This window comes from Zootoca vivipara, chromosome 1, assembly GCF_963506605.1.
Source record: "Zootoca vivipara chromosome 1, rZooViv1.1, whole genome shotgun sequence".
In the NCBI taxonomy this organism is placed as follows: Eukaryota; Metazoa; Chordata; class Lepidosauria; order Squamata; family Lacertidae; genus Zootoca; species Zootoca vivipara.
Window position 1 is genome coordinate 114,043,833 of NC_083276.1, and position 14,305 is coordinate 114,058,137.

At 42.7% G+C, this 14,305-nt stretch overlaps 1 protein-coding gene across 8 annotated transcripts in view; it reads right to left on the reverse strand.

Moving 5' to 3' along the window:
* Positions 1-1,213: 1,213 nt before the first annotated feature.
* The window catches only part of OSBPL6 (oxysterol binding protein like 6), a 97,857-nt gene continuing 84,765 nt past the window's right edge, over positions 1,214-14,305 (reverse strand). For 7 of the 8 annotated variants that reach the window (XM_035134534.2, XM_035134514.2, XM_035134559.2 and 4 more), the window contains 3 exons: positions 12,139-12,265; positions 10,488-10,610; positions 1,214-9,074 (listed from right to left, as the gene is read on the reverse strand). In XM_035134534.2, coding sequence (XP_034990425.1) covers positions 8,966-9,074; positions 10,488-10,610; positions 12,139-12,265 — 359 coding nt within the window. In that variant the 3' untranslated portion in view covers positions 1,214-8,965. The remainder of the gene's footprint in view (positions 9,075-10,487; positions 10,611-12,138; positions 12,266-14,305) is intronic. The other variant, XM_060280773.1, reaches the window with a different exon arrangement.

Below are 14,305 nucleotides of genomic sequence, written 5' to 3' on the forward strand. Positions count from 1 at the left end.
CACACAAAATTTCCCGCTTTTAAGTGGTAGTTACTAAGCCATACCGTTACATTATTTGCAGTGTGTTGATCATCTCATAAATGCAATACAGTGGTCCCTCGACTTACGAATTACTCAACATCCATAGGTTTCGACTTACGAACGGGACAAATGGCCACACGCTTAAGAATTTTTCTACATCCGAACGGAAACCGTTGGTGGCTTTAAATGCGGTTTCCTCGACTTACGAATTTTTACATGCGGTTTTTTCAACTTACAAATTTTTTCAAATATTTTTTTCCTATGGGAAACCGCGTTTCGACTTCCGAACTTTTCCACCTACGAATGTGCATTTGGAACGGATTAAGTTCGTAAGTTGAGGGACCACTGTACTCCAAATCATGGCCAGCTAGCAATCTTCTCCCACACTACAGTGGTACCTCGGTTTATGAACACAATTGGTTCCGGAAGTCTGTTCATAAACTGAAGCGTTCATAAACTGAAGCGAACTTTCCCATTGAAAGTAATGGAAAGTGAATTAATCCGTTCCAGACGGTCCGCGGAGTAAGCGTTCATAAACTGAAGCAAACTTTCCCATTGAAAGTAATAGAAAGTGGATTAATCCGTTCCAGACGGGTCCGCGGAGTACTTAAACTGAAGCGTTCATAAACTGAAGCATGGGTGTAATTGGTTCCGGAAGTCTGTTCATAAACTGAAGTGTTCATAAACTGAAGCAAACTTTCTCATTGAAAGTAATGGAAAATGAATTAATCCGTTCCAGATGGGTCCACAGCGTTCATAAACTGAAAATTCATAAACCGAGGTGTTCATAAACCGAGGTTCCACTGTATTCAATATGTGCACCACTTGAGGCAGTTGTAGTTTTTTTCTTTCTTTTTTCACATAAGAACCAAGGGATTGTTAATTCCTCCAACCGTGACAGAGGACATCACAACTGGGATTTCTACATAGCTAAAGCTGTGAGAACTAGACACCCCTGCGAAGCCAACCCTGAAGTCATGTCATGTTGCCCACTGTGGTGTGTTTGAAAGGTCTGGCTTGTTTCTGGATATAGGTTGGCTATACCAGATGCAGCAAGCACAGCAGCAGTGTGTGTGTGTTGGTAACTATCTATCTATCTATCTTTCTATCTATAAATATATGCATCAATACTAAGCTACTTGGCACCAGATGCAGGACCACTGCATCTCCATTTGAAAACTTTCCCCCAACTTCCAAGGCATTGACTTTTTGTTGACACAAGCACAATCACCTTGCATATCGGTTGTACCCATCATTTTCTGTACTGGAGTATAATGCTGACTGCTGGCCACAGCAGAAAGAACTAAGACAGCAGCTTTTCACGTTTGCTATCTGCGATGTTTGAGTAACGACAAATCACAAAATGCTCTTCTCTTGACTTCCACTCCACTTCCATACACCTTTTAATTTGGTTCCAAGAAAGCACAATTCTTCACTAGTGTACGAGGCTGTAGAAAATGTTCTTTACCTGTCATGTATAGTTACATCCATAGGCCAATGAAGAAGCAATGGTATCTCCTTTGGTTCAAAATTAATTTGATGGCACTATGAGACTAAGTTTGATATTACAAAATGGCGTAAGCTTTCATTGGAGACAGCCTACTTGAAATGCTCAGTTGGATCTTGGGGGAAGTCAGTTAAAAGCTGATAAAGAGGTACCATTCTCAGGTTCTTAAAGAGATGGCAGACATAAAATATACAGAATACAATCGGCAAATAAACCATTATCTCTGTTGAAACCCACATTAATAGTCGGATTTCTGTATGAACCTCTGTTCAAATATTCCATATGCCTACACAATTTGGCTTTCCCAAGAACCGTAACTCTTTAATTCTGCATTGATTTTCATAAGACAAAATATGAGGACCATACAGACTTTTGCAGGGCAATCCTACAGTTGTTTATGCATAAATGCAGCTGTGTTCAATGGGGCTTACTTCCTTTTGAATAAGCTCAGTACTGTATTGCAGTGCAATTATTCTTACTGGTGTATTCAGTACCTCACCAATAGTGATACCATCTGCATTCAGACCATAAGGTTCTCAGGTCTAATTCCATCTGATCCTGTAGAGAGCTTGGGTGGTAACACTGGGCTCTGACTGGGAAGACCAGCGTTCAAATCCACATTCAGCCACGATGCTCATAAGGACACAAGGGTGTACTGGATAAGCCAGCATCCTGTTCTCACAACGGCCAACCAGACATCTATGGAAAGTTCACTGGCTCACTCTGCTAATCACTGGCTCGCTTCCTAACCTACAGGGTGGGTGGTTGTGAGGAGAAAATGGAGGTGGTGGCAAAACTACCTAGGTGACCCCAAGCACCTTGGAGAAAGGCTGGGAGAGAAATGTAATAAAACTGTAATAAAGTGAATCAGAAAACGTAAAAAGAAAGAAGTGACTTTAAAAGGTAATTGCTGTGAATTTATTGAGGCCTGTTTTCTTACAAATGGAACATTCCTCTGTACAACATTCATTTGAAGAGGCACAGTTCTCGTGCTTTTTTGGTAGCACAACATACACATGATCTTAAATAGGTGATAAGACAGGTAGGAAAGAACGATGTGTAGCTGGAGCAGCACATTTGGTTTGCTGCCACGACAGTTCCCACTGGCAAAGAGGGACGGAGAGAGAGAGAAGAGGACATCTTTAGAAATGGAACAGTGGCTTGTTTCTTGGATAGTGGAAACAAAGCAGAAGTAAGTGACGTTTCAGGTTCACATGCATTCTCTCCTACCAAGAATACCACTCCTTTCCATTACACCCACAGAACACAATCTAGTAAATCATAACAACTTTGTGGAGCTTAACACTTCCTAGTGTTTTTTTTTGGGGGGGGGAACCATAGCTCAACACCACAGCACCTTAACTGCATGCAGAAGATGCTAAGGGTTAACCCCCATCATCTCCAGGTTAAGGCTGGAAAGAACCCTTCTCTTGAGCCACGGAGAGCTTCTTGGAGGTATATCGGGGAGTGCAACCGATTTGGTCACAATGCAGAACCTCAGGGGTGCCACAACTATTATTTAGAATGGAGTGCAAGAGGTGGGGCTGGCGCCAAATTTTGGTGTCACACAGGGTGCTGAAATTTGAGACCCCAAGGTCTGCTACTGAACTTCTGCCAGTCAGAGTAGATAGTAAGTCAGATGGACCAATGGTCTGACTCCTTACAAGTCAGCTGCCTATATTATTCCCTGTTGACTTCATCTAGGCATGACTCTTGTCTTATATCACAGCTTTCAATAGCCGGGACCACAGTTTCAAATAAGGATGGTTTAAAATGAGTGTGTGCTTAGTTCTTTCTGTGGACAGGAAACAAGTAGGCACCAGCTCTTGTGGCTTCATTCCCCCAATCAGCGAGTCATACGCCAAAGTTTGCTCCTTAAACCAGGCATCCCCAAACTGCAGCCCTCCAGATGTTTTGGCCTACAACTCCCATGATCCCCTTTAACAGGACCAGTGGTCGGGGAAGATGGGAATTGTAGTCCAAAACATCTGGAGGGCCGAAGTTTGGGGGGTGCCTGCCTTAAACCATAGCTTATTTAAAACTATGGTTTTAAGTGATGTGCAAATCAGGCCACTGTTAGTCAAACTTTCAAATGAATATTTACTGGATTGTGCTCATGTTTTTTTTTAAAGACAATTCAACTTTCATTATGGTTCTTTTGCTACACATTTTTTGTTAGAATTAAAATAAAACACTGCACAAAATGCAGCACATAGTTTGGTAACATTGATTTTCTCCCCTCTTGGAATAAGCATAAATTCAAAACGAAACCCAACTCAACTATTGTCCTTAAGACATGTTACTTACACCTTTCCGCACAATCATTTCCTGGTGGGTAGGCTAAGCGAAATGAAAAAACTTGACAACAAAAGTTATTTTACAGGGAAGTAATTCAGTGGCAAGTTAGCTGGAGAACAAGATTTGCTGATTAGCATTACAATTCTGCATCCACCAAAGTAAATGAGGAAATACCTGTTTTAATAGTTATTGATTGCACTCAAATTCTCAAAAACCACAGAGGTAAATGAATTTTCCCAGTCTCAGATTTGGCACCATTTCCCTAACCACAATGATGGCTGAGAGAAAATCTATCAAATCACAAAAGTATGGATTAGTACTCTTAAGTGTGGTCTTTGTTCATTTACCTATGCAGCACGGAACATAATCCAAAGGTACCTTCCCATGTCCACAACCATTATTTCTGAGCCCTGGACTTGGGGAAAACCCACCAAATGTTTATTTACTACCAATATTTTTTATCACTTTTGCTCTGGTTACAAATTGCTTCACGGCAGAGGCATAGCTAGGAGGGAAGGGGGGCAGGGGGCACTGGACGCCACACCCGGAGGGTGGCTCTTAGCACGGGGCCTGGCCTGCAGCATGCCCAAACCATGCATCTCTCCTGGGAGTGACACGGTGGCTCGGACTGCTGCAGGCTCCGTGCTGCCCAAAACGGCAGCGTGGGGCTGACATTCACCTGCCCCCTCCGTCTCAGCTGTAGGGCTTCGCCGCTGCTTCAAGGCTTTGTAGTGGGAAGCAATATATAAATTTAACAACCCTAAATCTAAAAGCTCCTTCATCTTGAGGTGTTGGGTTTTTTTCCCCCTAGCGAAGAACACTTACAGATAACTACTACAGGAGTAGCTTTTGCCTTGATGTGCATCAGTGCTCCAGGGCTTCGTCTAGCAATGGTAGTGATGGCATGCCAAGCATTTGGGGTGGGGGTGGGGGGCGATTTCTGAACTCTTGCATAGTGCAAGGCCTGGGTTTAGCAAGTCCCCTTGGGAGGCATCCTAGACCTTTTCAAGAATCTAGAAAGCCACTACTTTCTCCAAATTTGCAGGTGTGCTGAAAACCTCTACTACTGAAATGTGATTATATCCATCACTAATAGAAGAGAGGAAGGGGAGGGCTACTTGAAAACAAGAGCATATACAGAGCTCAGGCAGGGAACATGACTGTGGTAGTTTGGTGCAGCGCCTTCCAGTTTAACAAGGAAGCAAATCATACAATGTCTTCTTGAGATTTTCCTGAAGCTTGCAGGAGTGGGAAGAGGCTCAGAGTACAGAAGACCTCAATTTTCAAATCTGGAAAATTTAATAAAGAAAAGTCTACATCATATGAGTTCTGTCACTTGCAGAAATACACGATAATTTGCATTTCTGCCGGATAGGGTGAATATCCCTTCTTAAGTGAGTTCCATGATTGTGTTATAATTTGTTTGTTTTGCATATTTGCTACTAATGTATATATTCTGCTTCTATATATATATATATGTTTTAAAAAATGTTCTTGTATAGTATTTTTGAAAAAGCAACTCACTGTAAAATTCATGTTTCGAAAAAGAAAAGAAATGCGTGATATTCATGACTCTGAGGCTGAATCTGCATGTTATCTCTGCAGTATGGATGCTACAGAACCAGTGTTCCACAAGTGCCTACCATGTTGTCATGGTAATATATAAAAGCACACAATTCCATATATTGCCTAGATCACATGGGCATTTCCATACCAGCACCTGTCTGTCCACCACGGACAGGCCACTGCTGCAAGCATTACCCAAATGTTCTGGGCAAACGATATGACAAAACTCTTCAGTACATAACTAATGTAATGTAGAAGGAGAAAGCCTTTTTTTTCTTTTTTGCTGCAGCAGCCACACCACAGAGACTCTGTGTAAAATGATTCACATAAATTCTGCAGCAAGTGATGTGTGACTGCTTTGCACGATTGGAATCCATGAATTTCTAGTAGGGCTAACCTTGCATAAATATTACACACTTTGTTTAGACTTAGTTTATTGCATAAAAAAGCAAGAAGCTCAAGGCGAGTGATGCACTGAATGGTTTTGAAAAGATCCCATGCTACAAAGAAACTAACTCGGGGAACCCAAGGTAGTTAGATTTAGGTTGTTTGCAGGTTTTGGAAGAACAGCTTCTTTGTTCCACATAACAAACATACCTTTAAAACCTAGGGGAAATTGTAGAAGCAACCTGTGACATGGCATTGGGGAAGTGTAGCGGGGCAGGGGCGGTTTCTAAAAGCGTTTACTGGGCCAGCTCAAGCCTGTTGCATCAGCCCATGCTAGTGTGCAACCACACATAGGGAAATGGCCTTTGTATGCATTCCTATTTTAAAAATTCAAGCTGTTTTGACCACTTCAGAGATCAGCCCCTAGAAATTAAAGGTACATTTGGACAAAACGACCGCGCTACTCTAAAAATGTTACATCTGTCTCTTCCCCCTTGCTTTAGTTAACTTTCATATGGGTAATAAATTAGCTGTTTTGTTTAAAGTGTTTGATTAGATTTGAATGACAGAAGGGAAGAAATGAGCTCAGCAAATATTCTCAGTAAGGAAGACTTCAACTGGGAGCTATGATTAGTAGTTCCAAGGGTCCCACGCTGCACCCCTGAAATATTTTACCAACACTTTTTCCAGTCTTCATATGATAACCCCAAAAACCAGAAGCTGCAGACTACAAAACTTGATCTGCTTAGAAAATGAAAACTGATATTTTGAAATGTCAAACAGTACTTTTGCAAGAACAGACTTAAAAGGTCATGATGTGATCATTGCCATAGAATCGTCTGGAATTTATTCTAAGCCTCAGTCAAACGAAAGAGACCCCAAGCTACAAGTGCAGCTCAGAAAGAAGTTGTGGTCAAATATTTAAATATTCATCTATATTGTGTATCCCAAGAGGAAGTAACACTGTGGGGAGAAATCATATTTATAACTCTTTGTTTCTTTGGCAGATGTGCTTGTAAAGAAGGAATTGTGGGCTTTGGAAATCTAGATATATATACTGTATAAGTAATTTGTAGCACAGTTAAATGAACAGCCAATTTGCTTTTGGGAAATAATGGTAAGAGACACCTCTGTATCTCTATGGAACCCCACCAAGAAGTCGTTCTTAAGAAGCACCATGCAAAGGGAAATTAAGCATATTTAGAATTATGTGCTATGTACTGTATATATATAGAAATATTTTTTGAAATCTAATACAAGGAGATCTTTTCTGTCATTGATGCCTATGAGATGCAAGTAGAGAGTCTGTTAGCAAACTGGGCATGAATGAAAGACAAGATGACATTAAAAAAATATTATTATTATTATTATTTATTTATACCTCACCCATCTGGCTGGGTTTCCCCCGCCACTCTGGGCGGCTTCCAACAAATACCAAAATACATTAAAATATCACAGATTAAAAACTTCCCTAAACAGGGCTGCCTTTAGGTGTTTTCTAAATGTCAGGTAGTTGTTTATCTCCTTGACCTCCAATGGGAGGGCGTTCCACAGGGCGGGCGCCACTATCGAGAAGGCCCTCGCCGCTGGATCTCAGTGTCCGGGCTGAACAATGGGGGTGGAGACGCTACTTCAGGTATATAGGACAGAGGCGGTTTAGGGCTTTAAAGGTCAGGACCAACACTTTGAATTGTGCTCGGAAACGTACTGGGAGCCAATGTAGATCTCTTAGGACCGGTGTTATGTGGTCTCGGCGGACGCTCCCAGTCACCAGTCTAGCTGCTGCATTCTGGATTCATTGCAGTTTCCGGGTCACCTTCAAAGGTAGCCCCACGTAGAGCGCATTGCAGTAGTCCAAGCGGGATTTTTATCTAATAATACTGACTGCAGCAAAGCATGCCAACTTCACTTTACTTTGAGACAGAAGTCATGCAGGCTCCTTCCATATACATCATTGAAATGTGCTGCACAGCAACCATTTAAGGTCTTGCTTCTTCATCGAAAAATATAATTGCCTTTTTGTAAAATGGTAAAATATAATTATGCACAAAAGCCGTATTAGCAGTAGCAAAATGCTACCGAGAGCTTAGTTGCAGATGCTACGTTGCTTTCCCCATTAAAACAGATGTGCAACAAAAGCACCTTGTGTACAAAAGAGAACATGACCATATATGTTACCAGGATAATCCACCCCTGGGAAAGGAGACAAGACACTTGTCATTTTTTGTGCTTAACACTCATGCAAAGCTTCAGGGAATTCCAATTGCATAAAGCCTTATGAGGAAATGAGACAAAAGTGTGAAGCCATGGGAAGAGATGGTATATTTATCACAGCATTAGGCATTGAGAATACGACCTCGGCTTCATTTGCCAAGGTTGTTACAAAACCAGCCAGTCTCCTTTCAACTTGACCATACAATAGTCCCCACCCCACCCCCCAAAGTTAAAACATGTACTAGTTGATCGTTTTCCTTTACAATCCATTTAGGGTTTCTCTCTTTTCTCTTAAATAATAATAATAATACACTTTCTTCGTTATTTATAATATAAACAAAATCCTAGCGCTTTAAAAATCTGCCCCTGACAAACGTCTAAGAATACATATTTTAAAATGACTTAAATGTACAACTTCACATTGGGTGTTTTTTTAAGGCATGAACAATGGTGTATGGATGAGAAGAGCTTCCAGAAAAGCATTATGCCTTTTTCGATGTGGCCAGTCTAAGCACATCACACATCAAGAAACTAACCCGAAGCTAGAAATGAACAAGTATTGTGACTCAAGGTTTAATAATAGCATGGGTGGACATTCTAGACATGTTCCATTAAAACAAATCTTGTTTCGTTTTTGTATCTTTTCTGTTGTCTATTTTAAGCACCAGATACTCTTCGAAAGCATCTTTGGCTAACTCAGTGCATGCTTCTCTTCCGCTGCATTTCCCGTATCTCAATATTTAAAGGGTGTGTTGGTTCCCCCTCCCTTTAATTTAATGCCAGCTTCAGAAATGTCCGGGGTCTGGGCTAATGCACTTTTGGAAGTCCATTTATAAAGATGAATATAAAAGCAAATGAAAGGTTTCTTGCAGGCCCACAAACCAACCTCAGCTATAAGAAACATGTTGTGCATAGTTTTTTTAAGGTTTTTTTTTTTAAGGAGTGATATGTTACTAGATCTACATTCTCAGTTTACCAGAGTTTGAGGGTTTCTACTTTACTAAAGCCAGGATCCTTTCGGAGTTCCCAATACGTGTCGTTAGAAACCCAAGCTTCTCTTTGATTGGCATCGATAACTTTTCTGCAAAATCAAAAGAAAAATACACACCTGTTAGAATTATACTCCTTTCCGACACAGCACCTGCAGAGTCCTTTATAAGAAGCAAAAATCCCATCCACCAGTTGTTTGGAAAGAAAGAGGGAGCAGAGGGGTTGAATTCAACCCACAAAATGACAAACAGGCAGTATTTCGGCTGTTTAAAAAGTTCCTATAGGACATCAGGTGTGGGGCAGGTATAGCTAGAGCCACAAATGAACAAGTGGAACCTTAACACAAGCTCCCAATTGTACCTTTATAAGTGGCACTCTCTATGAGTGCTAATCAGGTGATGTCAACCTGAACAGTACCTCACACCAGAAGTCCCGGCCAAACAGGGTTTTTGTTTCTTGTTTTATTTTTTCCTCAGCCTGCGCAATGAGAAGAAACAGACATTTTCCACAAAAATGCATTTTCCCAATGCTGAAAATGAAACTGTCTCAGCAACCCATGGAAATACTTCTGCAAAAAGTTACCGTATTTTTCACTCCATAAGACACACTTTTTCCTCCTAAAAAGTAAGAGGAAATGTCTGTGCGTCTTATGGAGCGAATGCGTGGTCCCTGGAGCCGGATTGCCCAGGGGCAAAAAGCAGGTCGTGCTTTTTTTTTTAAAAGGAAGAGCTAAAGGCTAACAAGAGGGGAAGAGGGAGTTGAAAGGAACCCGCTCAGCAGCTGATTGCAAGATATCAGGGAGGGAGATAAGGGACACTAGCTCCTTTCCAGGCCCCGCCCCCTTGCCCAGGCCTCCATTGTTGAATGTTCGGCAGACAGCGGCTGCAGCATGTGACTGGCTGATTAGATTATCTGTCTGGAAACTGTAGAAATGGCTCCCTTTCCTTTCCTAAAGAAAATGCAGAACTGTGAGTTGAACCCCATAAAAACAGGATTTTCCCCTTTGCAAGGCAAGTTCAGCAACTTTGAGCTGATCCTCAAAAATGGAGCTTTCCCCTTTTGCAAAAAAGCTGCAGAACTGTGAGCTGATCCCCCCCAAAAACGGGGCTTTTCCCATTTGCAAAAGAAGCTGCAAGAAGCTGCACAACTTTGAGCTGATCCCCAAAAAAACCAGGGCTTTCCCCCTTTCCTCCTCTAAAAATTGGGTGCGTCTTTTGGTCAGGTGCGTCTTATGGAGCGAAAAATACAGTAATTGTGATAACAATGGGTGGTATTCCACTAAGCTTTGCTCGGAGTAAAACCACTGAAGTTAATGACTGTGAGGTCCATTAATTTCAATGGTTCTACTTTGAGTAAACCTTAGTGGACTACCACTCATAACCTTTACAAGCTGCTAACTCCTCAACCCAGTTTCAACTATTTAAATTTTCCCACTCTGTTACCAGGCTGGTGGTGTATCTGTTAGCAAGAAAAAAAACCCCAACACATTCCTGAGTTTACATACTTAAAAAATTTTGGTACATGTTCCATATTATTTTCTTCTAAGTAGCGTCTTCGACTTCTCTGGAGTTCTTCTATTCTTAGTTTTTCTGATGCTGCTGCTTCTAAATCCCCGTCTTCCAAAAGCCTGCAATAAAGCAAGTGGAACTTTGAATATACAGTATACCAACATTCAAGCACTGGAACGAATCAACAAAAACCCTGGAGATGCCAAACCTACACACATCAGGAGTTGCTGGATCCATACCATCCAGATATTGCAGTTCAGATAAAATTAGCAGGGATGAGATCCAATTAATTAAACAAATCTTTAATTATTAAGCATGTGTTTTAGCTGATTGTCTGTATTTACTGTACTTACTGATTAAACCAGAATAAATTAATATTAGTTTTTTAAAAGCACACAATTGTTTCGAACAAGCAGCATGCCTTTTTTTGTGTTATGCAGACCCGATGCCAATCTTAAGAGAGTCAGTTCCTCTTGAGACTGAAGAGCAATGCCTCTGCTAAGACAGTAGCTGCCCAATGTAACTTTTATAGCTACCCGAATCATAAACAAACAAACCTTCCTGATTAGTGTGGGGCAGACCCTTAGTTGATCAAAGGTTTTTATAGCAAGTCATGTTACAAGGTAATGGACTAAACTAGGAGTGGGGAACTTCAGGTCCAAGGGTCACAAGTGGCTACCATGTGTCTCTCTATCCAGCCTTTGGGACTCTACATAGGTGACACCCTTCCACTGGCCCTGCTCTGCAGCCTCCCTGGGTGTTTTTGCCTGGCTGGAATGTGTCCTTGTACTGCAATAGTGCCTCTTACTTACCAAGTTTACTTGTGTGTAAACCTTGATCAGGGCTGGTGTTGGGAGCAGGCCAGCAATAACTCGCAAGGGGTCAGTGAAGTTAACTCTTTATTCACAGACACAAAACAGCTCAGGCCTAGTGAGCACAGCAACTCTTCCCAGTAGATCTTGCCCCAATGAGGCTGTTGCTCCCCAAGACTCTTCCTCCCTTGGGTCCTTCCCTAGCAATCTGAGACTCCAACACCTTGTCTGCTTTTGCTCCACCCTCTTCTTCTGGTTCTGGGAGACCAGGAGGGAGGGGAGCTGGTCACAGCAGGGGGGGGGACTCCCTAGCTTCTTCAACAGCCTGATTCATCTCTGCCTGGTAGCCCCCTCCCCTACTCTCCAGCTTCCTCTTCTGCCTCTGATTCTGGACTGCTCTCTGCCACAGCCTCTTCCTGCTCACTAAACCCTGTTACAACACCTCCTCATTCCAGTCTTCTCCCTCTGAACAGTCATCAACATCCCATCACCAGTCCCCTGGCTCTCAGCCTTCTTCCCTTGGGGGTTCCAGAGATGGTGTCTCCCACCCCTCCTTTGCATCCAGTCAGTCCATGGCAACCTCTTATTTTTTTGCTTGGCTGGAAAGTAGCCTACAGTACAAATTTAAAAGCTGTATCTTTTGTGCCTGGATAAACTCACCCACCACTGAGTCCCTGGAAAATGACCCAGGAGGGAATCTGGCCCTCATGCTAACGAAGCTCCCCCCCCCCCCCCGGACTAAACATTGGGGTCCTGAAAACAGGTGCTACCTACAATCTATGCTTGAAAGCAGCCGCTGAGCATTAAACAACAACAACAACCAAGTGATGCTTGCCTTTGGTCTGGCCTGAATCGGGCATCTGTTCTTGGAAGAAGTTCTTTCAGTGCAGGATCTAACTCATTCAGCTCAATGGCAAACCTTGTGAAGCCATAATAGTGCTCGTAGTTGGTGGGCATGGAGCCTGCATTAATAGATGAGACAAAGTGAGTAGCTAAGCTTTGTGAACAAAGACATAGTCCTCTGAATACAGAAGGTCAAAAACCCTGCTTGCAGCTCCTGAAGTTGGCTCTGACTACTGGTGATAAACTCACACTGGTCAAACGCCATGCAAGCCCTGCCAAAAGACGGCCAGCACCTCTCACAGTACTAACCACTGTCTGTGGGGTGGACTAAGGCTTGCTCCACGTGCCACTGAGCTGCCACCTGACGTGGTGCCTTGTACATATCTTGCTACCATTATGAACAGTGCCATGGTTCTTCTGCCTCATTCAGAGCGTTCCCACAACAACATCCTCTCACTCCCAGAGGAGAGTCATATCAGTCTGAAAACTCGGCCTGCTGGGAGAAAATTCATGGGACAAACACTTTTACACCGTGAGCATGGATAGAGCACTATGTGGCTCCTGCTTCAAGTAGCTTCCACCTGGGGAAAAAAATAAAGTTTGAGCCAGGCCAATAGACGGCCCAGATATTAAAACGGAGAGTGCTGAAGCATCTGTTAGGGAGAGGAGGACACCGACGAGCTCCATATGAAGGTGCCCTTGGCCACTGGTCCAGTGACAGTCACCTTTCATACCCCTCTTACCAGAGATCTTTAGAGGTCTCATTGCTGGGGTCTGAACCTCAGGCCTGATGCGATAGCTCAGTTGGTGCTGATAATGCCAAGGTCGCACGTTCAATCCCCGTGTGGGACAGCTGCATATTCCTGCATTGCAGGGGGTTGGAGTAGAAGATGGATCCTCAGGGCCCCCTTTCAACTTTACAATTCTATTATTTTATGTGGCCTAGCACGGAGGAATGGCTCTTCCCTGCACCTGCCACTGTGGTGAGACAGTCTGTAAACCAGAGCTGGGTTTATTTCTCCAAGTAACAGTTCTGAAAACGCCACTGGTATTCTTTATTTGTGAATTAGGCAGCACTAATTTCATTAAGGAACAACTGATACTCCAGAGCTTCCATTTTCAAATCAGGTGGTGCTATTAATCCTGTGACAAAGAATGCTTATTGGAGACCAGTAAACGAGTACAGTGACATCTCGGGTTACAAACTTAATTCATTCCAGAGGTCCATTCTTAACCTGAAACCGTTCTTAACCTGAGGCGCACTTTCGCTAATGGGGCCTCCTGCTGCCGCCACACGATTTTCGTTCTCATCCTGCGGCATAGTTCACCACCTGAGGTACAGTGGTACCTCGGTTTACAAACACAATTGGTTCCAGAAGTCCGTACTTAACCTGAAGCGTACTTAACCTGAAGCGAACTTTCCTATTGAAAGTAATGGAAAGTGGATGAATCCGTTCCAGGTGGTCCATGGAGTACTTAAACTGAAGCGTACTTAATCTGAAGCGAACTTTCCCATTGAAAGTAATGGAAAGTGGATTAATCTGTTCCAGACGGGTCTGCGGAGTACTCAACCTGAAGCGTACTTAACCCGAGGTATGAGTGTAACTGGTTCTGGAAGTCTGTACTTAACCTGAAGTGTACTTAACCTGAAACGAACTTTCCCATTGAAAATAATGGAAAGGGGATTAATCCGTTCCAGACAGGTCCGCGGAGTACTTAAACTGAAAATACTCAAACCGAGGCGTACTTAAACCAAGGTATGACTACTTCCGGGTTAGCGGAATTTGTAACCTGAAGTGTTTGTAACCCGAGGTACCACTGTAATTAGAAATCCCCAATTGTTTATCTTTCAAAGAGGAAGTATGCAGTATTTTGTAGTGCGAATACTTTCAGTCTTGCCTTGTCTACTTTTGTTATTGGGTTTGTAGCGCACTAGATTTATCTCTCCTTGCCTCTGCCAAGCCACCAGCTCGGTTACTGTGCATAGAAAACAGTTTCTATTAGTGCCAGTGAGAGTCTTTAAGCTTTGCAAGTGCTAGGAGGGGATTTTCAGGAGACTTTGTGACTGGAAGAAGAAAGGGATACATCTCGCCCCCATACATCCTGCAATCCCAGTGACACTGGCTCCCCGCATATTATAATTAAATGAAAACAAGAGA